This window comes from Zootoca vivipara, chromosome 9, assembly GCF_963506605.1.
Source record: "Zootoca vivipara chromosome 9, rZooViv1.1, whole genome shotgun sequence".
NCBI classification, from domain to species: Eukaryota; Metazoa; Chordata; class Lepidosauria; order Squamata; family Lacertidae; genus Zootoca; species Zootoca vivipara.
In genome coordinates, this window is record NC_083284.1 from 75,395,030 (window position 1) to 75,421,792 (window position 26,763).

At 43.3% G+C, this 26,763-nt stretch overlaps 1 protein-coding gene across 4 annotated transcripts in view; it reads right to left on the reverse strand.

The window, feature by feature from the left end:
* Nucleotides 1–4,405: 4,405 nt before the first annotated feature.
* Nucleotides 4,406–26,763, reverse strand: part of BOD1L1 (biorientation of chromosomes in cell division 1 like 1) — a 48,377-nt gene continuing 26,019 nt past the window's right edge. Inside the window, exons 11-25 of one of the 4 annotated variants that reach the window (XM_035112021.2) lie at nucleotides 23,873–23,940; nucleotides 22,560–22,629; nucleotides 18,675–18,748; nucleotides 18,255–18,339; nucleotides 17,995–18,074; nucleotides 17,097–17,181; nucleotides 14,298–14,365; nucleotides 13,476–13,551; nucleotides 13,366–13,400; nucleotides 11,269–11,317; nucleotides 10,306–10,334; nucleotides 8,707–8,791; nucleotides 8,084–8,285; nucleotides 5,811–5,954; nucleotides 4,406–5,712 (exon numbers count right to left, since the gene is read on the reverse strand). In XM_035112021.2, coding sequence (XP_034967912.2) covers nucleotides 5,604–5,712; nucleotides 5,811–5,954; nucleotides 8,084–8,285; nucleotides 8,707–8,791; nucleotides 10,306–10,334; nucleotides 11,269–11,317; nucleotides 13,366–13,400; nucleotides 13,476–13,551; nucleotides 14,298–14,365; nucleotides 17,097–17,181; nucleotides 17,995–18,074; nucleotides 18,255–18,339; nucleotides 18,675–18,748; nucleotides 22,560–22,629; nucleotides 23,873–23,940 — 1,259 coding nt within the window. In that variant the 3' untranslated portion in view covers nucleotides 4,406–5,603. Of the gene's footprint in view, nucleotides 5,713–5,810; nucleotides 5,955–8,083; nucleotides 8,286–8,706; nucleotides 8,792–10,305; nucleotides 10,335–11,268; nucleotides 11,318–13,365; nucleotides 13,552–14,297; nucleotides 14,366–17,096; nucleotides 17,182–17,994; nucleotides 18,075–18,252; nucleotides 18,340–18,674; nucleotides 18,749–22,559; nucleotides 22,630–23,872; nucleotides 23,941–26,763 lie in introns of those variants that run through there. The other 3 variants (XM_060279071.1, XM_060279070.1, XM_060279072.1) reach the window with 3 other exon arrangements.

A 26,763-nucleotide genomic window follows, 5' to 3' on the forward strand; every position in this document is an offset into this window, starting at 1 on the left:
GGATAACCAGCCCTTTCAACTAATTTTCTCAACAGTGTTGAAAGGCAGGTTCTGGCTAAACTGTTTCCTCTCCAGGATAGGTGCATTGGGTAGAGAGGACCCAAGAGTCAAGATGCTTCAAAGTAATTCTGGTGATCTCTTTTAAAGTCGATCTGCCTTTTAATTGATTAGCCAATTAATTGAACTTAATGCAAAATGGTGTGCCATTAAAGTGATTTGCTAGGAGGCCTTGGTTGCTGCTTCTGTGGAATGTTCAAAACTGGAGGCGGAAACACATCCCTGCCGGTAACTGTCTGAAGGGCTGCTCAGTTGCTGCTGACCTGGGAGTCAGATACTTCCCTGAGTGCTGAGATTCGCCTGGCTCCACCCTTGCTTTCTGTGACTCCTGGCAGGGATGTTCTCCTGCCTCTTCTCCCTATTGTTTGTCAGCGGTGGATTCCCCAAAATGAACTTTGCCTGTTTACATGCTACCAAAAATTCAACTCAAGTGCCCTTTTGAGATAAGGAAGCAGAATGCTGTTAACACAATAACAGCAAAAAACCTACCCCCTCATTGTTAGTGTGGGTGTGGGGAAGCCAGGTATTGTTAATGCTTTATTTTTCATTCTCTTTCCCTGTAACACACCTGAGCCACAAAGGTATGTGTGCCTTTAAGTCACAGGTGAGTGGTAAAGCAGCAGACTCCCTCATCTGTTCAGATTCCCCAGCACCAGTTACAGACACTCTAGATGCCCACTCAGGTGGACAGAAAGCCTGGAGAGAGATGGATTTCCTATAGACTACAGCAGGCACCCCCAAACTTCGGCCCTCCAGATGTTTTGGACTACAATTCCCATCATCCCTGACCACTGGTCCTGTTAGCTAGGGATCATGGGAGCTGTAGGCCAAAACATCTGGAGGGCCGCAGTTTGGGGATGCCTGGACTACAGCAACTCCCAACCCTCAAGCCCGCTCTGATGAAGGACTGAGTAACTTGAGTAGGCACAGCTGAGCAAGGCCAATCCTGTGGGAGATTGCAGTCAAACATAACTATGCAGGACTGCTAATTAGTGCATGAAGGGGTTAAGGATCACAGAGTTGTATTGCTAGACAGACTCAGCTAAGTCATGTTCCCTCTCCTCCATAGAGAGAGAGGAAGTGAAGCCTTTCTCATTCCGGTCTCTCTTTCTGCATCATGTAATCCATCAAGGAAAACGCGTGTAAGCTTGCTCCCAAGCTTAGAGCATGTGTCTGGAATTATACACTGTATTTTTTTCACACAATAGAACTTTGCCTGTGTTTCTCCTTGCTGCTGCATAGAACAATGCACGACTGGGACTTTGAATCTGTAAGTAAAGCATTTTAAATTTACTTAACAGTGTGTGGCCTGCTCATTGAAAGAGGGGTAGAAAGAGGTTGGCTGCTGTGTGCAGCTGAATGGGATAGAAAGGTGTAACAACCTGCATTCTTAACATTTCACTGTACGGCTTTTTTGTGTGAGTTTGATACTCTCCTATGGGGCTCCCTGTGTGCAGGGACCCAGCCATTTTTTTGTTCTTCCACACATGTGGGTCCATAGGGATTCATATATTTAATTCCCCACAAACCCCACCCTGCTTACCCACTGAGGTCTCAGTAACACATACCAGGCCAGTCTCCTTAACCACAATCAAATCATGAATGAGAAACCAACCTGGCATTCAAAAGAAGTATTGGCAGGCCTGAGGGCTGGCTAATAAATCAACAGAGGCGTCTTTCCCATAGGGCTTAGTGGCTCGTTGCGCCAGGGTGCCTGCCTCTCAGGGGCACCCCAGCAAGTGGGGGAGCTGCGCGGCTTTGTTGGCGGCCTCCCCTCTCCCTGCACACAAGATGGTTAGCAGGGCGCAATAAGTCGCTAAACCCTATGGCTCCTCTGCCGCCTCCGCCTCCTCTCCCTCAGCCGCGGGAATCCCCTCAGCCGCTGCGCGCCAAGCCATTGTCATCTGAGGGAGCAGTGGGAGCGGCGATGGCTGGAGTGGCTCCTGAGGGGCCTCCTCTGTGTCACCTGTGCCCACCGCCCCACCACCGGCAACCGCCTCCTGCTCCCCGGGCTACTGGGGCGCTGGCAGCGGGCTGTCGCCAGGCAGCGGAGGAGGAGGAGGTGCCCTGGAGCCTGGCAAGCGAGCGCAGGGTTCCTGCCGTCTGGCCAGCCATGCCACGGCCACCACATCAGTGGTATTTTCTGTGGGCGGCGGCTCCCGGGGCTACGAGGTGGTCCGCAAGTTGGGCCCAGAGTTCTAAATTCAGGAAAAGGGAGGGGGCGCCGGGGGATCTTTGCACCACGGTGCCTGATGTGCTTAAGATGGCCCTGTAAATCAATCACAACTCCTCTTGCTAGGGGCCACATATGGCACAACCCCCAACTGTGCTGTGTGTCCCTTACCAGGTTTGCACCTCTCATACCATACAGCCTTTTACCCAGGACCACTGCAATTGCCCCCCTCCCCTGCCGCTTTCTCTGGCTGATCCCTTCCCAGAGGCAGAAAGCACATGTAGGCAGCTTAGAAGGTGGGGGCTTAGGCTGCAACAGATTCACAGGAGCCTGCAGGTCATACTGTATTCAGATTCCCTCCTCCCTTGTCTCCAAGCAGGGAAAAACAAACAGAATAGGACCTTTCACAAGGGGGGGGGCACAGGGATGAGGCACACCAAAGGGAGGGGGGAAGCACATAGCCATGGGGGGGGGGAGGAAGGACGGACCCTGAGTCAGCCAAAGCAGTGGGGGGTGGGTTGGGACAGGGAAAACTGAGTAGGCCGACCGCCAAAACGGCCATTCCACCTCCAAAGCCCAAGCCCAAAGCCTCTCCCGGTGGCTGCATTAATAAACGCCTGGTAGCATTAGGCAGTCGTTCATCATTTCCCCTAACATGCACTTGGGGGCACGGCGAGGGGTTTTTGCCTTTTAATTTAGTGGGCGTTGTGTCACACGCGAGGCTACAACGGCCATTTTAAGTAAGGTCAGTCGTGCCCCTTTTAACCTAGGCTTTATACTGTGACTGATTGCCAGCCTCTGCGTCTTTAAAAAAACCAACAACCATGCACTTTCTCTCCCCAGTTTAAGTCCTCAAACCAACACCACATCCTACATTCAAAACACCTACTCCAAAATTAGAAAATCCAAATAACCAAAACAAACAAACCACAAAATGCCCAAATCATACAATACCCACCAAAATAAATGACAACCCCAAAAATTAAACAATAGCAACTTCTGCTTCTCATGTTCATATATATATATATATATATATATATATATATATATAAATGTTTGTGATGCGTGCACAGTAGCCAATGTATGGAGATACAAGCGGGACAACAGAGGGCTCAGACAAAAGTAAATACTGGGAAATAGAACCCAGAAACTGACAGTTCCTTCTCCAAGGGTGGGGGGACAATGTAGGAAGATACTGGGGGGAGGGGCCAACACTCCCCAGGAACAACAGAGGGCTCAGACAAAAGTGCATGCTGGGAAACAGAACCCAGAAGCTGACAGTTCCTTCTCCAAGGGTGGGGGCCAAGGTATGGAGAAACAGGGGGGAGGGACCAACTCCCAGGAGACAACAGAGGGCTCAGACAGGGGGGTGGGGTGAGGAGGGGGCTTGGTAGCTCATGGGTCGGGATAGGGTGGGGGCTGTCACAGGGATGAACCAGGGGGTGGGGGGAGGAGGGGGCAGGATAAGTCATGTGTCCGGACAGAGTGGGAGGAATCACAGGAAAGAAACACAGCAACACGTGGCTGGACCAGATAGTTAGTGTATAAAATTAATAAAAATTATGGGGGGGGGGGGAGAGATGGTAAAGCTCACTTAGTGAAGCTCACCTGGGTAGCTGGTGTGCTCATCTCTCTGTCTTACTGGGGGCAGGGTTACTTTGTGGCTTTGTACTTGCTTTGCATGTGCATGTATATGTCAGCACTCAGAAATATGCTGGGTCAGATGTTACTTCCCCCAAATTGGTGTGTGGAGGATTTCCTAGCATCTGAACCAATCAAAGGCTTAGCAGTGGGGAGTGATTGGTAAGGCCAAGCTGAAAACTGGAAGACTGTTTTAGTCTCAGACTGAGGATGAAACCTGTGCAGCTCCCCATAATGTCACTAATCATCTTTATCTGCAATTTTCTTTATTAACAATGCAGAAGAATCTATGACCATGATGCTCTCTGTTCTCTCCTGTTGTTTGTGCATTTAGTTTACTATAATCTACACATTAAGGGCATAATCCAACCAACACTAAGTGCCACTGAGTTCCTGTGATTTCAACTGAGAAGGGAAAGGAAACACCTTTCCCAATTTTTAAGAGTTAAATGTCATTTGGATCATGTCCTTTGAACATAACAAAATTTTCTTACCCATTGAAAAAGTTAATCTAGCGACTTAAAAATAATAATACAGGACTCTAGTTTTGGGAAACATTTTATAATTTATATATAAAAATTCAGTAAGAAACAAAGTAGAATATTTGACAGAAAAAATCACATTACAACAATAAAAGTCCCGAAAACAAATTAAAAAACATAGAATGCTGAATTTGGTTATAAAACATGAATATGAACATTTTAAAATAATCTCAGGTTATTTGGCAAAATACCACATCCTTGCAAGAGACAAATTCTGATAATAATTAAAAAAAAAAACTTTACATGAAACCGAACTTGAAGATTTGTTCTTGTGAGAGTAAAATGTAAGTATACTAATGATTCTGGCAGCAGAGCCAGGCTCTACATTCTCTTTTAATACTAGTATATAAAGTGTGAGATAAATGGTGAAGATCTTTAAATCCTGAAGGTGATACTTTAATTTCAGTGTTTCAATCGAAAAAGAGAAATACTGAGAGAAAAACATTTAGAAGCTTCAAAATGAGACAGTTTTCACTGTTTCAGCTGAAGGGGTCTAGTTCTATCTGAATGAGCTCTAGCTACTTTGACGCTGGGATAAAATTTACAGATGATAATATATTTCCAAGTGAATAGGGTGCATTTACTAAGCACTGTAAATGCAGTTTTTAAAATTTTACCATACAGAAAGCCACGAGTGTGAGGAAAGAAACTAAAGTCTCCTCCTTATACTAATTTTACTTGACTTGAATACATGCAGGAAAGTACTTTGCCAGTTCATCAGAGATTTGTTGATTTCACTGAAAAGGAGTCCCTTCCCGCATCCTAGACAATGCTAATGATGGCTGCACAACATTTAAGAATCCAGTTAAAATGACCAACGTAAGATAACATCAGAATAGCCCGCAGAACAGTCCTTGCTGTTTGATTAAGTTCATACGCAGTAAAATACATTCTTCTTTAAAATATGTGGCTTATGTACAAAGGGTGTCATTAAGAGGCCACTGGTGATGAGCAGATTGGAAGCATCAGCGAGTCACTCTCGAGCATCTCAACTTGAGGTTCAAAGTAAACTTTTGCAATGCTTAGAGACTTCTGCATAAACAAATAGTGTATAAAGCTGTTTAAATATGTTACATAGGTAACATGATATACCTTGGAAACAAGCACATGCAAAGCCTCTTTGTTTTACAAAGAAGCAGAGGAGAGTTTGTCTGTTTTTCCTTCCCCATTTTGTATGGCATGGGGCAAAACTATCGCTTGGACTTCTTTGCCTCAGGTTCATCGCCCCTCTGATGACTTTTCTTAGGCGACACCATGGGACTGGCTTCTCTTTTGCGCTTGGTGGGCTGTAACCTTGAACTGAAAAACAAACCAAAAAGCACGATGAAATTACTCTGGAGAAGACGAGGGTGTGGAGATATTCACAAGCTAGAAGTGGCTTTCATTTCCATACTTACTGTGCCACAGGAGATTTATTGGATTTTGTAATGGCAGGTGACTGCTTTCTCCCTGCTAACTTTCGATGGTTTGCAGGAGGAACTGTACTTGGGCTTTGATTTTTAGATGCGGCGGCTCGTGTTGTGGGCTTGCTGGGCTGCTTTCTGAAAAAATGAGCACAGATAAGTCTATGTAAACAGTACGGTTTACCTAGCAAATATAATAAAATAGTGCAAAAATTAAAAATGAATTATGCTTTCAGAGACACTCTTACACTGGCCATTCAAAAGCAAGTAGCAATACTTGGCAGTCTCAAGTTGGGATTGAGGTATTCTGCTTTCTGAAGTTAAACGTGCCTCTTGCACTGCTAAGTCTCTGTTTTCATCACAAGCAAGGACCTGGATCCTAGCAGAGGGAGAAACAGCAGGGGTGGTGGTGGTGGTTTGGAGTGGGAAAGTGGTAGGCAGGCAGGCAGAGTTGGGCTTGCACAGCCCACTGCTTCTGAATTAGTCCCTTATGCTAACATAGGAAGCTGCCTTAAACAGATTCCGTCCACTAGTCCATTTAGACAGACTATTGGGCTGGGGTATTGCTTAGGGGACTTCTGTTGCTGTTACCTGTATTGATATTATTTTTAGTATCTTTGTTTAGATCCGATGATTTATGTGGAAATGGCTCAATTTTATTGTGTACTTTTTGATGTTTTTGTTTATTATGACTCCTTTTTTAACTAAATATTTTCATGTTGCAAGCTGCCTTGAGCATGGTTTTAACTATGGAAAGATGGCATACAAATAAAATGATGATCATGACTTTGTAAGCCTTGTTACCAGAGATCCTTTTAATTGAAGCTGCTGGGGACGGAGCCCGATACCTTCAGGTGCAAAGGATGTGATCTCCAGGCCTTTTCTTTTGACCTAACAGAACTGCCACCAGAGTTTTGTTATACAGTCATACCTCGGTTTATATTACGCTTTGGTTTGAGTACGTTCAGTTTAAGTACTCCGTGGACCCGTCTGGAACGGATTAATCCACTTTCCATTACTTTCAATGGGAAAGTTTGCTTCAGGTTAAGTACAGACTTCCGGAACCAATTGTGTACTTAAACCGAGGTACCACTGTATACGTTTCCTACTATACAACATAGTCCATTCCTACTGTGGAGTAGGAATGATTTTAATGTGGAACTGCTGATACTGGGCACCACAATTTAAGAAGGATATTGATAAGCTGGAACTTTGCAGAGGAGGGCAACCAAGATGAACAGGGGTCTGGAAAGCAAACCTTATGAGGAATGGTTGATGGAGCTGGGTATGTTTAGCCTTGATAAGAGGAGACTGAGAGGAGATATGATCGCCATCTTCAAGTATATCAAGGACTGTCACATGAAACAAAGCTTGTTTTCTCCTGCTCTGGAGGGCAGGCCCCCAAACAAATGGCTTCAAGTTATAAGAAAAGGAGATTCTAACTAAACATCAGGAAGAACTTTCTGATGGTAAGCACTGTTTGAAAGTGGAACAAACTCTCTTGCGCTCATTCACTGGAGGTTTTTAAGCAGAGATTGGATGGTCATCTGTTATGCATGCTTTGGAAGAGATTCCCACATTGCATAGGGTTGGACTAGATGACCCTTGGGTCCCTTCCAACTCACCTCTTAGCTACTGTATCCTCCAGTGTGTGCATCCACACATGTGAGTGAGACAGAGAGGTGGGGAAAGACACACATTAGTCAAAAACTAATCATGGGGCAAAACCTCTCTGACTCCCACCCGGGGAGGCACTTTCTGCAATAAAGTTTGGATTGCCAGAAGTGAAGCCTTCATGGGTCTAGAATACATTTATTCATTTAAAAAAAAATATACACCACTTAACTGTAAAAATATATGCACCCAAGATGTTAAGAGATAACCAAGGGAGGGAAGGCTGTAAGACAAATTTGCTTCCTGAAGAAGCAGGTTGGCTATAGTAATTTAGCAATACAATAAAAATATATGAATATGGAATATAAAGTAAGTCTCATCATTTTTTCCATAGGCAATAGCTGAGCAAAATTTTTGGTAGGTAGGGATCACAAACAAGATGCCTTTATTACATTTTTATACAGAAAGATGAGGCAGAAATGGTTTGGGGGTGGATTAATTAATGACTGGAATCAGAGGCCAGGATTCAAAGAACTACAAGGTTGTGTCTGCTCATTCACTGGGGCTCCAGATTTCTTCCATCCCCACCACAGCCCTCCATGCTTGGTGAAGCATCTAGCCCACTGCCAAAGTCTCTGCAGAGCCAATGTTACCTTTGTGCTTCCAATCTTGAGGCTGACCGTGTTGTGGCCCCTGAATGCATCTCATCAGCATCATCACTGTTGTCACTGTCCTCCCCTCCGTTATCGCCACTCTCCTTGTTTTCATCTTTTTCATCTGTGTCGTCTTTTGTCTCCTCTTCAACAGCAAGTGTTAGTTTCTGACATTTTTTGTCTGGCTCAAGTGTGCCCTTCCCTACAAAATTTTATAAACACACTCAAATTTCCACCCAAGGCTCCAGAAGGGATATGGATACTTATTTTAGAAGGTGAATTCTAAATGGACCCCGTGAGTGGAGTAAGTAATTTTCCATTTCCGTAGTGTTTTAATGCATACTTGTTTAAAATCTCTCCAAAAACATTTACAATAGTTTACTTCTTTAGTTCACAGCCAGAATTCATAGAAAACCCAAGAGGTTGTAGGCAAGCAGCTGGGATGTACCAATCCTGACAAGAGATTACAGCAATTTGCACATTTCCCCATAATATTTACTTTAGCCATAACCCAATGATTTTCCCCTCGATGAATAAAGCATAATAAAACTGATATTTGTATAAGCCAACATGCACCTTAAACAATAGAAAAAGTTAAGAGAAGCAGACCCTCCATGTTTTACCTGTTTCCTCTGATGGAATTAGAGGTCGTTTGGGCTTCCTACCCCTTCGACGCACAGCCACCTCCGCCTCCCCTTCTTTAGCTTCCTAATAGTTGGAAGTAAAGGGGGAGACAGTAAAGAAATCGAAAGCATACAGGGATTTTGGCTGAGAAAAAAAAAGACAAGCGGAACTCATGATAAGAGGGCTTATAAATTTATTGACAGTACGGAGAGAAAGAGAGGAGAGGAACATATTGCAGCACGCTCTGTTTATGTACTTGTTCAGAAAATATGTCACTTGCCCTGTTTCTCCGAAAATAAGACATACTCATAAAATAGGCCATAGCAGGATTTCTAAGCATTTGTGCAATATAAGCCATACCCCGAAAATAAGACATAGTGATAGGTGCAGTTCTGGAGGGCGCCAAGGAAGAAGCTAGACTGGACATGTAATAAAAAAATAAGACATCCCCTGAAAATAAGCCACTGTGTCTTATTTTTGGAGAAACACAGTAGGGAAAACATGCAACAAGATGCAGATTTTTTTTTTAAAAAAAAAAGAATTAGAAAAGCTCAGAGATGACAAACTGCTGAATGACTGCTACCCATGATCAGGGGTATAATAAGGCATACAGTGGTACCTTGGTACTCATATGCCTTGGTTCCCAAACGCTGAAAACCCGGAAGTAAGTGTTTCGGTTTGCAAACATTGGCTATTGTTTCCGGGGTGCCTGCACCAATCACAGGCCGCGCCTTCGTTTTCGAACATTTCGTAAGCCAAACCACTTTCCGTAATGGATTAAATTTGGCGCTTTTGTTTTTGCTATTTATTTTGAGTTTTTGTTTTTGAGGCTTTTTCGGTTAGTTTGTTTTTGTGACTGTGTTGAACCCAGCTCAGCTACTGATTTATTGATTGATTGTGTGACTGTGGAAATAGATAAAAGCCCCCCTCCAAACAATGACTATCATCAGTGCAGGTAAGAAAAAAATGTAATTTAAATTGTTATCATCTACAATACTGTATTATTTATTTTATAGTGCAGTACATTGATTATTGCTTTCATTTTATGGATCAATGGTCTCGTTAAGATAGTAAAATTCATGTTAAATTGCTGTTTTAGGGGTTGCCTTTAATCTGGAACAGATTAATCTGTTTTGCATTACTTTCTATGGGAAAGCGCACCTTGGTTTTGGAACGTCTTGGTTTTGGAATGGACTTCCAGAACGGATTAAGTTTGAGAACCAAGGTGCAAAACCTAGGAATGAGCAAGATTTTCTAGGAGCAAGGTAACAGAAATGTTGTCTCCTGATCTCCAAGGAACCAAGGCTCCATTTGCCACATCTATATTTCTTCAGGCATCAGTGTGAGCACTGATATTGCCAGTAAAACTTTACATTCAGAAGCAATGTATCTAGGATTGAAAAATGTTAAGGACTCATAAGCACCCAGGGGCATATTGTTTCATTATGCTGGAAGACAGAAACCTGGGAATGATGGACCTTGGTTTCGTTCAGTAACTCAATTCCAATGAAACAGTTTTCATTATACAACTCCACGAAAATCAAACGTTTTTAGGATCAAAGTAGAAAACAATTTGCACTAAAAAATCTTGAACTTACTTTGTGTCTCTCATTCAATGAACCTTTGACTAAAAAAGGAAGAAAAAAAAGTGTTAAGAACTCTACATAAACTACAACTCTGAACACACAAACTGTTATAACTGTCACTTTTCGTATGAAGTTTAAATTAAACTTAAATGACCAAGAAACTTTAAAAAAGGATTTCTTTCTAAAACTCACCACAGCATAATAAAGCAAAAAATAAGTTATTTCTGGCAGATATGTCAACCAATGGCAAAAGGAAGGCAGCTCAGGATTTTGAAATACTTGATGTTAGTTGTAAATGCTACAATCTGGTAAAAAGGTGGATGAAATTGGTTACTTCCCATGCCAGCAGCCTGAGTAAATCATGCAGTTGCTTCACTTCAAAATCTTACTGGAACAGTATATGAAGCAGTGAGTCACCATGGTTACTTTGCCATTTGGCCCAAGCACCCTAAACTCCCCTACTCACAGGAGTGGGAAATCTCTGACATCCATGCCGATCCCTCTGAAATCAGCCCACTTGGAAGCTGGACAAAGTGTTTTACTCACCTTTGAAATAGATGGGGCATGAAGGTCTCTGCATGCACTTCAGAACTACCACTGTTTTGTGGATCCACAAGAGATTATACAGTGGTACCTCTGGTTACAAACACTTCAGGTAACGAGCTCCGCTAACCCGGAAGTAGCTGCTCCTGGTTGCGAACTTTGCCCCAGGATGCGAATGGAAATTGTGTGCCGGACGTACACGCGCAACGGGAGGCCCCATTAGCAAAAGTGCGCATCAGGATAAGAATGGTTTCAGCTTAAGAACGGACCTCCAGAACGAATTAAGTTCGTAACCAGAGGTACCACTGTATAAGGCTATATCTGAATTTTTGGAGTAGTAACTCTTTAAAAGAAAAATGGCTAGTTACAGATGCACCTCTTCCTTTCCACTCTTCCCCCCTTTCCAAGGAGAATTTTTTTCTGAATAATTACCTTTTGGAGTAATCATCTGTCTACTGCTAGAACCTGAAGACTGCAGCGTCTAATTAAAAACAAAAACAGCAGTATATTTCTATAGTGCAGGATTAGAAAAATTAAAACACGTTCAGGCCCTGTTCAGGTCTTATCACACTGAATGGGGTTGTGAGGACAGATTTCTCTCCCCACCCCAAATGAAGCCACATGGCTCCTGACTCCTTCACACACTGACAGTGCATTTCTGCAGCACAGAGCTTTGCCTATCTATGGAGGCTCCTTGCAAGAGTGGGAACCCTGGAAGATCAGGATTCCTATTCCCATGAGTGGCCTCCATAGATATGCAAGGCTCTCTACTGTGTGAAAGTGCCAAAAAAACTCAGGTGCCTGTGGGTGGGGGCAGGCTGAAAGGTGTGCATTGAATTTAATCTTTACATGTGTTCTCTCTTAAGGTGATAAGTCCATAATTCCTGAAGAGGGCTCTACACTGTTTCTTCAGTTAATGCAAAATAATAATAATAATCTAATATGCACACACACATTCTTTATTACGGTCCAAAGACCCACAAAAATCTAATATGCAGTACATTTTACAATTCAAGACCATTTCTCAGATCACACAACAAAAAACCTGGCTTTGCCGTGAAATCTACAGCTGACTTTTTTGTGAGCTGGCAAACATTTTAAAACCACTGTTTTTAATGAACTTCACACCCTCAGCTGCCAATCACCAAGTGCTGCAGTGATCCAGTATACGACATTTTCTGGGTCAATTCATACCCCCCGTTTAATAGCTCTTTTATGCAGTTTTATGCCTTCCTCCCACGGAAAGAGATTGTATGCCTTCAGGCAAACGCATCGTTGGTGCCTCCACATTTGTGGAATGCCCTGCCTAGTGAGGTTTCTCCTTCTCCTTCATTACTGGCTTTCAGGAGGAATTTAAAAACATTCCTGTTTACCCAGGGTGAAAGATACTGGCAACCCTGAAATAATGGAAACAAAATAAAAAATAAAAAAATTCCTTCCAGTAGCACCTTAGAGACCAACTAAGTTTGTCATTGGTATCTGAAGAAGTGTGCATGCACATGAAAGCTCATACCAATGACAAACTTAGTTGATCTCTAAGGTGCTACTGGAAGGATTATTTATTTATTTTTTATTTTGTTTCAACTACCTCAGACCAACATGGCTACCTACCTTAACTGAAATAATGGAGTGAGAGAACCTAATTGCTTTTCAACTGTTTTTAATGATATTGTAACTGATGTGCTTGGGTGTCTTTGGGAGAAAGTGTGGGATGTAAAAATAATAGCAAAATTGACCAGGTTGTCACATGATACCTAATTTGATGACTATTACACTGAAGTGACGCGGGTGGCGCTGTGGGTTAAACCACAGAGCCTAGAGCTTGCCGATCAGAAGGTTGGCGGTTCGAATCCCCGCGACGGGGTGAGCTCCCGTTGCTCGGTCCCAGCTCCTGCCAACCTAGCAGTAGGAAAGCACGTCAAAGTGCAAGTAGATAAATAGGTACTGCTACAGCGGGAAGGTAAACGGCGTTTCCGCAGCTTTGTCATGCTGGCCACATGACCTGGAAGCTGTATGCCGGCTCCCTCGGCCAATAACGCCAGATGAGCGCTGCAACCCCAAAGTCGGTCACGACTGGACCTAATGGTCAGGGGTCCCTTTACCTTTTTACACTGAAGTGAATATGACATATGAGTGCACAGATTTCTCTCTCTCTCTCTATATATATATATGGAAGGCATTTCATCTAGTTATTTATATGCTGCCTTCCTGGCCTGACAACAGACCTCCAAGGCAGGAGACAATAAAAGAAAATTTACACCAACCCACTGTATCAACCCAGTGGAAATCTCAAGTTCCCTGATTATCACAACTATTTTTGAAGGGCCCCTCCATTTCAAAAATCATCCGTTATAGTGTGGGAGAAAACAAGGGTAATGCCTTGAGCTCAGGGAACCAGCTTAAAGCTCATGGGATCCTGGCCAATGTTGTGTTACTGCAATTGAAAAAAATATAAAACTGTGTTCCACAGAGAGCCAACAATTCCACAATATGTGAGCATCCAAATAGAATATCCATCCAAATGCTTACATTTCCAGTTCTTGAGTCAGCTTCTGAAACTTGACCTGAAAGGAAAAATAAACCTGAGTTTAATGCAATGGTGAAGGACATTTTCCATGGTGACACAGCCCTGTACTTACCAAGCAGGGCCATTATTTCAAGAGGATATTTACGGGGTCTTCCTCTTTTCCGCTTAACTGGTACTTGCTTTTTTTCCTAAACAAAAGGACAAATAAATGTTGTTTGTTTAAGTCAATTCAAGGTGTCCACTAAGGCAACTGTATTATGAACAAAGAGTCTTGTGTTACCTTAAAGGACTAACCAATTTGTTGCTGCATAAGCTTTCACTGACTAACTCCCACAAAACTAACACAACTACATGTCCAGAAATAGTGATTCTTCACAATATAGTCGCATTATGATAGCGTGTCTTTCCCAACCTCTCTCACACACCATAGACTAAGTCAAATAATAAGTTTCACTAATTTCAATGGAGAGTTAAAAATCTGCTAAAGTCTCCTCCCCCATTGAAATCAAAACCATGGTTGAGATGGATTCTTAATAGCCAAGGAAAGTTAAATCATTTATAAGCTCTGGTCGTCTGCACCAACAATACTTAATATTTGTGTCAAGGTCAACCAGTGGAGCTATTCTGAGTGGTTTGCGGTTTATTACAGCCCTCAGTAGCCTGCTTGGACCAATTTGTGAGGCATTTTCCAGATAAAAGTGCTCATGACCATTCCAACATGCACTTCAGAATATATACTGAATACAGGATCAGTTCTGGTTGAAGCAACTTGACTTACTGGATACTTCTCTCAGAGTTCAGCAAATTCTCTCTTCCCTTTCTTTTCCCAGCCTCCCATCCTGGGAGACCTTCCCTTCCCTTCCCCTCCCCTCCCCAGCCATCCATCAGGAAAGTATGCTTTCAAATAACTATCAGAATAGGCCATGTTACTTGCCTCAACAGGATTTACACTGGATTTCTCATCTGACTTTTCACAAATATCCGCTTTGCCAACAATCTCATCTGCAGGAAAAAAACATTTTTTATTTTTATTTTTTAAAAAACACAAATTAAATCCCCATCATCATTTTTGAGCAATTGCTTAAACCAGTGACTTCCTCTGAATTGTACATCACCTGGTTTTCACTTGCAGTACACCCCATCATTTCGACTTCTTTGACAATCTAGATAAACATCAATGAATATGCAGCTGCTATAACCTGTCCTACAGTTTGCTGCATCATGTATCGCTGTATATACCTGTGCTTCTATGGGGTAGGTATGCAAGGGAACAGGATATTTGCTTAATACAGTGGAACCTCAGTTTTCCCAACGTAACTCGTTCCGGAAGTCCATTTGACTTCCAAAACATTTGAAAACTGAGGCAAGTTCAGTGGGGAAAATTGAGAAATGTATCTTGGAAGCTGTTTGACTTCAGAAGGGCATTAGAAAATGGAAGCATTCACTTCCAGGTTTTTGGCGTTTGGCTTCTGAAATGTTCAGCAGCCGAGATGTCCAAAAGCTGAAGTTTGACTGTACACAGGAGCAGCAGTTCTACTTATTCACTAGACTGTAGTCCAGACATGGGTGGACTATTCTCCATCCAGCAGTAAAGAGGATCTTTAGAGCTGGGGTTGTCTGTTTTCTGAAAATGGAATTAATTGCATAACAAGGTAGATCAGGAGGTCTGTAAAACTTAAGTACTATTAATTAGAATGTTGCAAATGTGAAAAAACAGGAAGACTTAACTTATATTGGAAGAAAGATGATTTAAAATTATGATTAATATGGATGATAAAGGAAGATTTAACTCTATTTGATTAATTGGGAAAATAGTCAGATAAAAGTCTAAGCAGGAATTGAACATGCAGTGTCGATGGAAATAGGAATGGATGGAAAAGTATTAGAAACTAGCTGTACCTGGCCACGCGTTGCTGTGGCTCAGTCAGGGTCCCCGTTTCCCAGGACAGGCACATGACATAACGACCCCCCCTCTCTGTTGCCACCGGCGCGTGACGTCATCTTCCCCCCATGTGACGTCACCCTCCACCCCGACCCCCCCTATCTCTCCCCCTTGCATACTGTATGCACATTTTGGGGAGGGCCTGGCTGCTTTCCCTGGCGGATCCTGGTGGGCGAGGGGGCAGGCGGCCCAGCTGCAGTTCCTTATCAAAGGCATACATGCTGAGGGCAGTGGGGAGAGCCAAGGCGCCGGCGGTGAAGGGACAGGATCCAGCTCCCACTCTCCCAGAAGGAGCTACCGGCCACCCGCTCCCAGTACCCTCTGCGCGCTTGCACCGGAAGGACGCCACCACGCACCCCAAGGCATCTTGGGAGTAAAATATTTACTATAGCGTGTGTTGCTTTGACGTCCAACAGATGGCGCTGTTTTTCCCCAAAAGCATGTTTTTACCTGTCACAGGTGTGACATCTATATAATCTAATTATATGCAAACACTACCGTATTCGAAAGCAACGTTTTGTCAAAATTTCAAAGCAGTCGGTCAAGAACTTTTGGAGATTTTTTATTTTGTACAAACGGACATTTACATTTTTATTTATATAGATTAAGAAAAAGTATTTTACTGTGAGCAGCAAAGGAGAGAGGGGAAAGATGTATCTTGAAAGGGGGGTAGAGGCCAACTTTTACATTTGTGTCAAATTTGAATTAATTTGTTAAAAAAATGGAAAACTTATAAAAAATGGCAAAAAAGTAAGAACTGGGGTTGCCAACCCAACACCAACAAAAGCTTTCATCGGTCCCTCCCTGTCAGGGGACCTCCGTACAGGGAGCCTCCCCCTCTCCTGCTGACCAGCACATCGCCCAGCGAGAGCAGTGAGAGCAGCAGCAGCAGGTCAGGGGAGGGGGAGGAGGAAGTCAGGGGGACGGAGGAGAGAGGGCTCAGAGATGCTGCAGAGCCCTGGCACTGCCCCAGCCAAAGGGCTGAAGAAATGGGGCAGCCACTTCTGTCGCCCCAGTTAAGGTGTGGTATAATAATATATTATTTATACCCCGCCCATCTGGCCGGGTCTCCCCAGCCACTCTGGGCGGCTTCCAACAGAAAAATACAACACAGTAATCTATTAAACATTAAAAGCCTCCCTGAACAGGGCTGCCTTCAGATGTCTTCTAAAAGTCTGGTAGTTGTTTTCCTTTTTGACATCTGTTGGGAGGGCGTTCCACAGGGCAGGCGCCACCACCGAGAAGGCCCTCTGCCTAGTTCCCTGCAACTTGGCTTCTCGCAACGAGGGAACCGCCAGAAGGCCCTCGGCGCTGGACCTCAGTGTCCGGGCAGAATGATGGAGGTGGAGACGCTCCTTCAGGTATACTGGACCAAGGCCGTTTAGGGCTTTAAAGGTCAGCACCAACACTTTGAATTGTGCTCGGAAACGTACTGGGAGCCAATGTAGATCTTTCAAGACCGGTGTTATGTGGTCTCGGCAGCCGCTCCCAGTCACCAGTCTAGCTGCCGCATTCTGGATTAGTTGTACTAAGCGTAAGGGAGGAGGCGTTTCGGGGTGCCCAAGCTCTTATGCTGGTCACGTAACAGGAAACGTCCACTCCCGGATTCTGTGAGTGACAAGCAGGTCATGTTTCTTGGCATCTCTGCACTGTAAATACAATAAACCTGCTAAAGACAGGAAGGACTTTGGTGTCTTTACTCAAGAGTAGCCACACACAAGCCCTGACATTCCCCCAAAATGAAAGGTGTCTTTTAACCCTTTCAGGAAAATTCTGTAACTCTGATGTTACCTTTTCCTTCTACAGTTTCCGATGAAGGTTGCAGAGACTTGGCATCACCTTCAAGGGTATCTTCTGATTCCCTGGAAGTTGTTTCCTACGAAATTATAAAAAACGTTAAAATATTGCATGCTGTAGTACTACGGTAACAGAACGGCATTGTGAACTACTACATTTAAAGGTTGCCACCACAACTAGTTACTTAAATTATTCTGACAGAAAAAACCGATAAGCTGTTTCCGAGGAGGAGCCACAGTGGATCAATCACATCTTTCAGAGTTTCCAAAAGATGTAATTAAGCGGTGACTTGACAGCAAAGTTTATCTGTTGTTCTTATCTCTGTGTAACACATGCAGCAACATGGGATTAATTCCTCCTACATGCTCTGGATGGATTGTTCGCTGATGTGGGATCGAGAAAGCCTATCAGGTGGGTGAGCGACTGGAGTGGAAGAAACTACAGCTTGCCCAAGCATCACTGGAAATTAATCTCCAGAGAAAATACCAGCTGCACTGTCTTTGTCTCTGAAACTACTATAAATCATGGAAGAATTTAAAGAAAATGCTCATCTGTTAGTAAACATGTCAATCCAAACTACGACCCTAAAGCTGGCTTGAAATGAGACGTCACTGAAAAGCCTGAAAGGTAAAACTGTCTCCTAGGAAGCTCATTTGCAGTTTACTTTGAGGAAAGCTACAACAAGCAGAGATTCTCTGAGAAGTGCTTATGTTGTTGTTTTGTTACATTTTCGATCCTACGTTCCACGACTGATTGCATTGACAGTATTGAGAATTAATGGATGCCGTTGCACCCGTTATGGGGAATGTGGCTAGGGCTGTGTTGACTTTGAGCAAGCATTTCAAGCAGTATGTTGAGAAGTAATATATTTGAAAACAGATTTAAAGTATACCGTATTAGATTCTGCTCTGGCTTCAAAATACTGGCTCTCTTCAGCTTCCTCTCCCAAAATCTGACACACTGGACCATGACCTGCAAAGTAAATTTAACTGTTTTTTTGAAATATTTTACGAAGACTTAGGATAATGAGTGCTGAAACCTTGTACAGTATGTATTTTTTTTCTAAATCAGATTGGCCTGCAAACCATCCCATGCAAACTAGTCAAATATTTGCCAGAGACAACAAGGTAGGAGAGTTTATTTGTAAACTACCTGATTCACCCTCTTCGATACCAGGATGTCTGTCTGTTTCTGGCATGGAGCTCTCTTCCTTCTGATCAGGTATTTCTACCTGCAACTAAGAGGAGGAGAGGAAATAGATGAGGCAGTAAATATTTCCATGCTGGATCAAGACTGAAAGTGGAACTAGTCCAGTATTCTGTTCTGAAGAGCAGCCAGCCAAGATGCATCAGGAAAGATGCCAAGCAGAGCATCAAAGTTACAGCTGTCCAAGGTTGCTTGCCTCCACTGTCTGCTATTAAGAGAGATACTGCGCCCTGAACAAGGCGGCTTCGGTAGCTATCCCAATATAGAAATCATGCCTTTGATAGACAGGCTCCTAAAAAACTGTAATTTTTTTTAAAGAAAAAAAAACTTCAGTAAAGAAAAGTAAAACAAGAAAGAAATGCAAACCTCTAATGATTTCTCTCTAGAAACTTGGACTTCTACTGCTTCTGTTATGACTGAAGTGCCTGTTGTTTCAAGTGCTAAAAAACAAAAGCAGAAAGGCAGAAAAAGGAACTATTAATAGCACTGAGCATTCAAAGTGCTTTACAAAGCAGTGTCTCAATCATTTCATGAATCTGTAAGGTCAACCAATTATCTCTTTATTGTAGATGCAGACAGCTTCCTAGTGACTTCTGGCAGATGTGGGATTTAAAGTAGTGACTTCCAGATTTATACTTACATTTCCTTAACATTATGCTGACCACAAGCTCAAGATGGATTTTAAGAACTATTATGAAGTGCTCTTAGAACTATGCAAACATGTTTCAGCTAGAAACTTGTAAAGAAAAATAATATTTCTACACAAGGGCACGGGAAGCAGTCCTCAGGCAGACCTTACTGCTCACCTCCCCACCCCAATCCATGGGTTTCAGTTCAGAGGTGCTGTGCCTACTGCAGGCATGGCCAAACTTGCCCTCCAGATGTTTTGGGACTACAATTCCCATCATCCCTGACAATTGGTCCTGTTAGCTAGGGATGATGGGAGGTGTAGTCCCAAAACAGCTGGAGGGCCAAGTTTGGCCGTGCCTGGCCTACTGCATCCCAGTGCATATGCATTAGATATAAATTTGCTCATGTGGATTTCAGCAGCAGCACTGAAATGCTCCCACTAAAAATCAAAAATCAAAACCCCCGTTATGCTATTATTTAAAGGTTAGCCTTATTTCAGAGGAAACTTTTCTGGGACTATAGCAGCTACACTCTGTGCTCAGGAATCTGCTTTTTTCTACTGCTTTATAATAGTCTGCACCCCCACCCCCACCCAATATCCAAATTCTTATTGGCCACTTCACGGGCAGCATCCTGTAGTACCAATTCTAATTCGTTCACATTGCAATGCAGAGGCTACCAACCAGGTTTCCTCTTCCGATGTCACTTGTCAGGAAAGGGAGTCAAGTGTCAGATGTGCATAAGCCCCTAGCCTGTTCCCTGTGTTGTCTCACTTTCCAGCAGTCAGGAGACAGTAAAAGGGCTCTTTAGCCCCTCCTTTCCATCATAAGCAGCAGCAAAGGCTTTGAAAGAGCCCTCTCTTTCTTATGCATGTCGGCTGGGCTGCTTGCTCCCAGGCACTGCAGAGAGGCCTCTTGGGGTTGAAGGATTATGCTGAGCAATAGGCAGGAAGCCTGTGCCTCCCAGTTGCTTATTCCAACTTTAAAATGTTTAAAATTCTGATTTACTGGAACTTCCTATTGTAAACGTAGAATATAGCTAGCTACTGGTATTAATCCAAAAACGCCTTCCAAAAACAATGCTCTTTCTCTAAACCACTGAAAACACGTACACGGTTCCTTTCATTGATACTACATTAAACTACAAGAGAATATTTCAGTTGTTAAACATACTGTCAAAGACAGAGTTGGATCATGGTTTCTCAAACAGCAATGGGGTGTTTACATTCCTTGCAGTTTCAAACTATGAAATTCACTGTCTGCTGTGCACACTCAGCCCTGACAGAAGACATGATTATTTTATAAACAACTTCCTTTTACCTAGGTAGAATAATCTCAAACAAAGCAGAGGGAGTGCTCTAAAAATGTCTCTAATAAAAGTTTTGCAAATTTAACATTTGCCTTATACAACAAGAATTACATATCAAAGCAAAAGGACTCCCATGTAAATATCTTAAGAAATTGTGAAATACTTTATTCCTTTCGAGGAAACAAAATCACCAAGGTATTATCTGGCACAGTAGTTCCATATGTACAACAAACATCCTCTACCCATGGCCTCCCTGCACCTTCCCAAATTTGTTCCTGAGGGTTGGGGTGTGGGGATTACACGAGGAAATTGTGCAGGCATGTGTGGGAATGACTGAGATCTGGTCGCAGTAAAGGACAAAGACTGACCACAAGTTTAAAGTTTAAAATTTCCCCTACGTTGAGGGGTGCAGTTTATCTTTCTTGAAGGAACGAACTTAAGCTGTTATACCCTCGCATTCCGAGAGACTGACTACTTTTGCTATTTTCATGGACATTGTTGCAATGTTTCATTTGTGTTATTTATACAAGAGTTTATGCAAAGTTTTATAATATTTGTTATAAGGTTTATAAGGTATTATTTAAAAGGAAACAGTTTCAGGAGTTGACAGGTTAACCGGTACAAGCGGTGACAGCTGACAGTTGCCTCTGTTCCAAGATTGTTTTGCACATGTCAAAAGTTTACAGACCCCTCACTCACTCACTCATCTATTTCATATTTCAGACTCATATTTAAAAAACAAAAAAAGGGGAGATGTGGGGATAACACGAGGAAATTGTGCAGGCATGTGTGGGAATGACTGAGATCTGGTGCTGGCAAGCCACACCGATCTGCGAGAGTGTGGGCATTAGCACGGCAAGCCGGCTAATGTCAGAATGGGAAACACGTGAAGAAGGACAGGTCAGAGGCTCAGGTCAGCAGGGCAACAGGTCACAACAGAGCTAGAAGGATCAAGGAGGATCTGGATGGAACTGGATGAATCAGGACAAACCAGATGGGTCAAGCCAAGGAGGGCAACACAATGGGAACTAGGAGGGGGTGTTTACAGAGTGACATGTGCTTGGAGCATGGACAGAGGGCATGGCAAAACAACACGTGGGCTATGGAGGATGTCTTAGGGAGTGACCGGGTGTGACGTTACAGGAAACATCACCTTGTATGGGACTGCACTGCTGTAATTGGCTAGAAGTTACACTGTCGTTATAATGATTAACTGTCATCCTGAGCTTTCAATAAAAGGAAGCCCTCGAGCTCTGCTCTTGGTCGCCTTCCCATTGAGTTCAACCTGCCTCGAGTCGTGTGTCTTTGCCCCAGACAACATTGGGGAAAACACCCAGAACAGATTTAGGGGGTACACAGGGAGAGGGAGGGGAAATTCCATTGCACAGCTGAAGTCCTTGTACTGATGGAACTACTTTGCTGTATACAACCCTCAGATTTTAAATTCAATACTGCACAGGGTAAAATTGAGAATAGTGCAGTAGTTCTACTGCAGACAAAACACCTGACGAGGGTTAAATTTGAGTTACACTAAATTTACTTGACAGGGACCCAGGTGGCGCTGTGGATTAAACCACTGAGCCTAGGGCTTGCTGATCAGAAGGTCAGCAGTTCGAATCCCTGTGACAGGGTGAGCTCCCGTTGCTTGGTCCCAGCTCCTGCCAACCTAGCAGTTCGAAAGCACGTCAAAATGCAAGTAGAAAAATAGGAACCGCTACAGCGGGAAGGTAAACGGCGTTTCCGTGTGCTGCTCTGGTTCGCCAGAAGTGGCTTTGTCATGCTGGCCACATGACCTGGAAGCTATACGCCGGCTCCCTTGGCCAATAATGCGAGATGAGCGCGCAACCCCAGAGTCGGTCACGACTGGACCTAATGGTCAGGGGTCCCTTTACCTTTACAATTTACTTAAGCTGAAAGGATGGAGGGGTCTCAACTGAAATGAGGATTTAAGATCTCTCTCTCCAATGCTGAAACAGCTAGTGCAGTGGAATAGTTTTTCAGACATTTACTTTTAGTTCAGCAAATGTGGTCAGCCCTCTGGGGACTGCTTCTGACACCTACCTGTCAACTGCCTGACCTTGTATAACATCTGATAGATCTGCACCCACTGGAGAGCAGCAGGGCTTGCATTCGGCACTTAAATTAAGCTGCACTAAATGCAAGTCTCATTCCCCAAGAACAATCAGGGCTGCATGACTTTCCTCCTGATGTGGATCAGATGTTTTATGAAATGTAATATTTAATTCTATTTGATTCATCCCAAAGATTACAACCTGCAACAGTTTATCACTGCTGTTAGAAACAGGAATTTACCTTTGGAAATCAATTCTGGTTGAATATCTTCAGAGAGGTTTTCTTCTTCCATGCTTCTACATTGTGGGTCCTATGAAGTCAAGGGAAGGAAAATCTTTCAGGACTCCAAAAACTACAGTAGTAGTTAGGGCATGCTCAGTTTGTTAAATTATCCAGTACTTACACTAAAGCGGATAACCATTATTTCACAGGCATGGAAATGTCTGTATGGAAAATCTGAATTTTCTGGTAATAAAATCCAGATAAGTTCCTTTGAGAGTCTGAAATTTGACATGCAGTATCAACATAAACGGCTAAGGGGTGTCCTAAAAGTTAGAAAGCTGTATTTTATTTTCAACCTTCCATCCCTTTGATGAAAGTGCTTGCTGCAAAGTGAAACTGTGGGAAAAGAATAAGGTCTGCAGATAAGAAGACAAGAGACTCAAGCTTTTAAGGCAGAGACTATAAACCTTAAAGTGAAGAGCGAGTTGTCAATAAGAACAGGAACACTCAGTATGGCAAAAACACTGCTGGACACCCCATTGACTGTCGGCATCATACAGCAATTACTGGGTGAGCAACTAAAATAGATCCGAACTGAGATGGATAAGATGGTGAATGAAAATGGTCCAGAGAAATATGAGGTTAAAGACACAGAAGCTTTGGAGAAAAATACTGATTGCCAGAACAAAAGGGTGGAATGATAAAGCTGGAGGCAGCAGATGATGGAATGGAGGGGACCTTTACACAGGCGCCTGGAGAAGTGAAATAGTCTTGCAGTGGAATTATGATGTTGGAGAAGTGGAATGGAACCATGGATGGAGAGATTACAGAATATTCTGCGCTGGCAGAGACAGAGCTGAGAGAGAAAGGATTCTGTGTACAATTTGGAGTGAATTTAGAGAGAAAAACTTTTTAAAACTTCTCGTTTCTTTTTTTTGAGTGGTTTCTACTCTGGATCACTGAGGAGACTGTATGTACATGATGGAGATGGCTGGCTGGTGAATGACCCTGTGTGAAAGGCTGAAAAGGGAAGATCTCCCAGGGTGGGAGAAGAAAGGGAAGCTCCCAGGTGAGAGCTGGGAGGGTCCAGCCCTTTCTGAGTGACACTTGATTAGGTTCTACCTCTGAAAGATGGCTTTGTATTTACTTTGCTTTTTCATTTTTAGTTAGTCTGCTTTATATTGTATTGTAGGATGAAAAAGTTTCAATATAAATTTATTGGGGGGGCGGGGCGGGCGGAATAATTCAGATAAATTAACTTTTCGCCCTAGTTAAGTCCAGAAAGTAAATCAAAGGTATAAATAATAAAATCTTTTAAAACACCATAATACCTCAATAGCTGTCATCCTGGTCCTTTGTTCCAGCTCTTCAGTCACAACTGGATGAATTTCTTTGCTGTCTAACAAAAGCAATTTAAATGTTTATATTCATTTGATTATACTGCTTGCAATGTTATTGCTGTCTTGCAATATGTGATATCATCTATTAATTGCATTCCTTCATAGAGTTCTTTGTCTAGAACCCCAAGCATCACTCTATTAATATGTTATTTTAACAGCAAGCTCAGTATTCAGCATGTTCTTGCAAGGCCCTAGCATATGAATCAACCTTGACTCTTTGAAAGAAGCAGGCATCCTCAAACTACATTCCTCTTGGGGGATGAAATGTGCATACAGTGTCCCTGTTGTGCCTTTTGCTCTCTTCAGTAAAGAATTTACAATTAAATTTACAAGATTCCCTCCTCTCTGTGGCATTTTATGACCATGTCATTACCGAGGAGGCAGGCTTAGTCGTTGTCTGAGGACTATCCCTGCCTCCGGGTCTGGTCTTGACCGGATGGATACTGGAATCAACAAGGGATACCCACACGACCTGAAGGTACTGCTGTGCAATGCCAGGTCAATGATTCATAAGACCACTGCCATCCATGACTTGATCGTGGATGGAGGACTTGACCTGGCATGTGTAACAGAGACTTGTTTGGATGAAGCAGATGGGCCTGTTTTAGCTGCTGCGTGTCCACCAGGTTTCTCTTACGCACATCAACCCAGGACTTGTGGGTGGGGAGGGGGGTTTGCAGTGATTTTTAGGAAGTCATTAGTTTGCACCAGGCGTCTTATTGGGAAGAGCCAGTTCATAGAATCATAGAATCATAGAGTTGGAAGAGACCACAAGGGCCATCCAGTCCAACCCCCTGCCAAGCAGGAAACACCATCAAAGCATTCCTGACAGATGGCTGTCAAGCCTCTGCTTAAAGACCTCCAAAGAAGGAGACTCCACCACACTCCTTGGCAGCAAATTCCACTGCCGAACAGCTCTTACTGTCAGGAAGTTCTTCCTAATGTTTAGGTGGAATTTTCTTTCTTGTAGTTTGAATCCGTTGCTCCGTGTCCGCTTCTCTGGAGCAGCAGAAAACAAACTTTCTCCCTCCTCTATATGACATCCTTTTATATATTTGAACATGGCTATCATATCACCCCTTAACCTTCTCTTCTCCAGGCTAAACATACCCAGCTCCCTAAGCCGTTCCTCATAAGGCATCGTTTCCAGGCCTTTGACCATTTTGGTTGCCCTCTTCTGGACACGTTCCAGCTTATCAGTATCCTTCTTGAACTGTGGTGCCCAGAACTGGACACAGTACTCCAGGTGAGGTCTGACCTGAGCAGAATACAGTGGTACTATTACTTCCCTTGATCTAGATGCTATACTCCTATTGATGCAGCCCAGAATTGCATTGGCTTTTTTAGCTGCTGCATCACACTGCTGACTCATGTCAAGTTTGTGGTCTACCAAGACTCCTAGATCCTTTTCACATGTACTGCTCTCAAGCCAGGTGTCTCCCATCCTGTATTTGTGCCTTTCATTTTTTTTGCCCAAGTGTAGTACTTTACATTTCTCCTTGTTAAAATTCATCTTGTTTGCTTTGGCCCAGTTGTCTAATCTGTTAAGGTCATTCTGAAGTGTGATCCTGTCCTCTGGGGTGTTAGCCACCCCTCCCAATTTGGTGTCATCTGCAAACTTGCTCAGGATGCCCTCAAGCCCATCATCCAAGTCATTGATAAAGATGTTGAACAAGACTGGGCCCAAGACAGAACCCTGTGGCACCCCACTAGTCACTACTCTCCAGGATGAGGAGGAGCCATTGATGAGCACCCTTTGGGTACTGTCAGTAAGCCAGTTACAAATCCACTGAATGGTAGCATTGTCTAGCCCACATTTTACCAGCTTCTTTACAAGAATATCATGGGGCACCTTGTCAAAGGCCTTGCTGAAATCAAGATAGGCTACATCTACAGCGTTCCCTTCATCTACCAGGCTTGTAATTCTGTCAAAAAAGGAGATCAGATTAGTCTGACATGACTTATTTTTCAGAAACCCATGCTGACTTTTAGTGATCACAGAGTTTCTTTCTAGGTGCTCACAGACTGTTTGCTTAATGATCTGCTCTAGAATCTTTCCTGGTATTGATGTCAGGCTGACTGGGCGGTAATTGTTTGGGTCCTCTCTTTTCCCCTTTTTGAAAATAGGGACAACATTTGCCCTCCTCCAGTCTGCTGGAACTTCGCCTGTTCTCCAGGAATTTTCAAAGATTATTTCCAGTGGTTCTGAAATCACCTCTGCCAGTTCTTTTAATACTCTTGGATGTAGTTCATCTGGCCCTGGAGACTTGAATACATCTAAACTAGCCAAGTATTCTTGTACTACCTCCTTACTTATTCTGGGCTGTGTTTCCCCTGCTGAATCATCTGCTCCATATTCTTCAGGTCGGGCGTTGTTTTCTTTCTTGGAGAAGACTGAGGCAAAGAAGGCATTGAGGAGTTCTGCCCTTTCTCTGTCCCCTGTTTGCATTTCACCATCTTCTCCTCTGAGTGACCCCACTGTTTCCTTGTTCTTCCTTTTGCTACGGACATACCCATAAAAGCCCTTTTTGTTGCTTTTAACCTCTCTGGCGAGCCTGAGTTCATTCTGTGCTTTAGCTTTTCTGACTTTGTCTCTACACGTGCTGGCTATATGTTTGAATTCCTCTCTGGAGATTTCCCCCCTTTTCCATTTTTTGTACATATCCCTTTTAAATCTTAACTCAGTCAAAAGTTCTTTAGATAGCCAGCCTGGCTTCTTTAGGCACCTTCCATGTTTCCGTCTCATTGGTATTGCCTGAAGTTGTGCTTTTAATATCTCCCTTTTAACAAACTCCCAACCATCATGAACTCCCTTCCCTTTT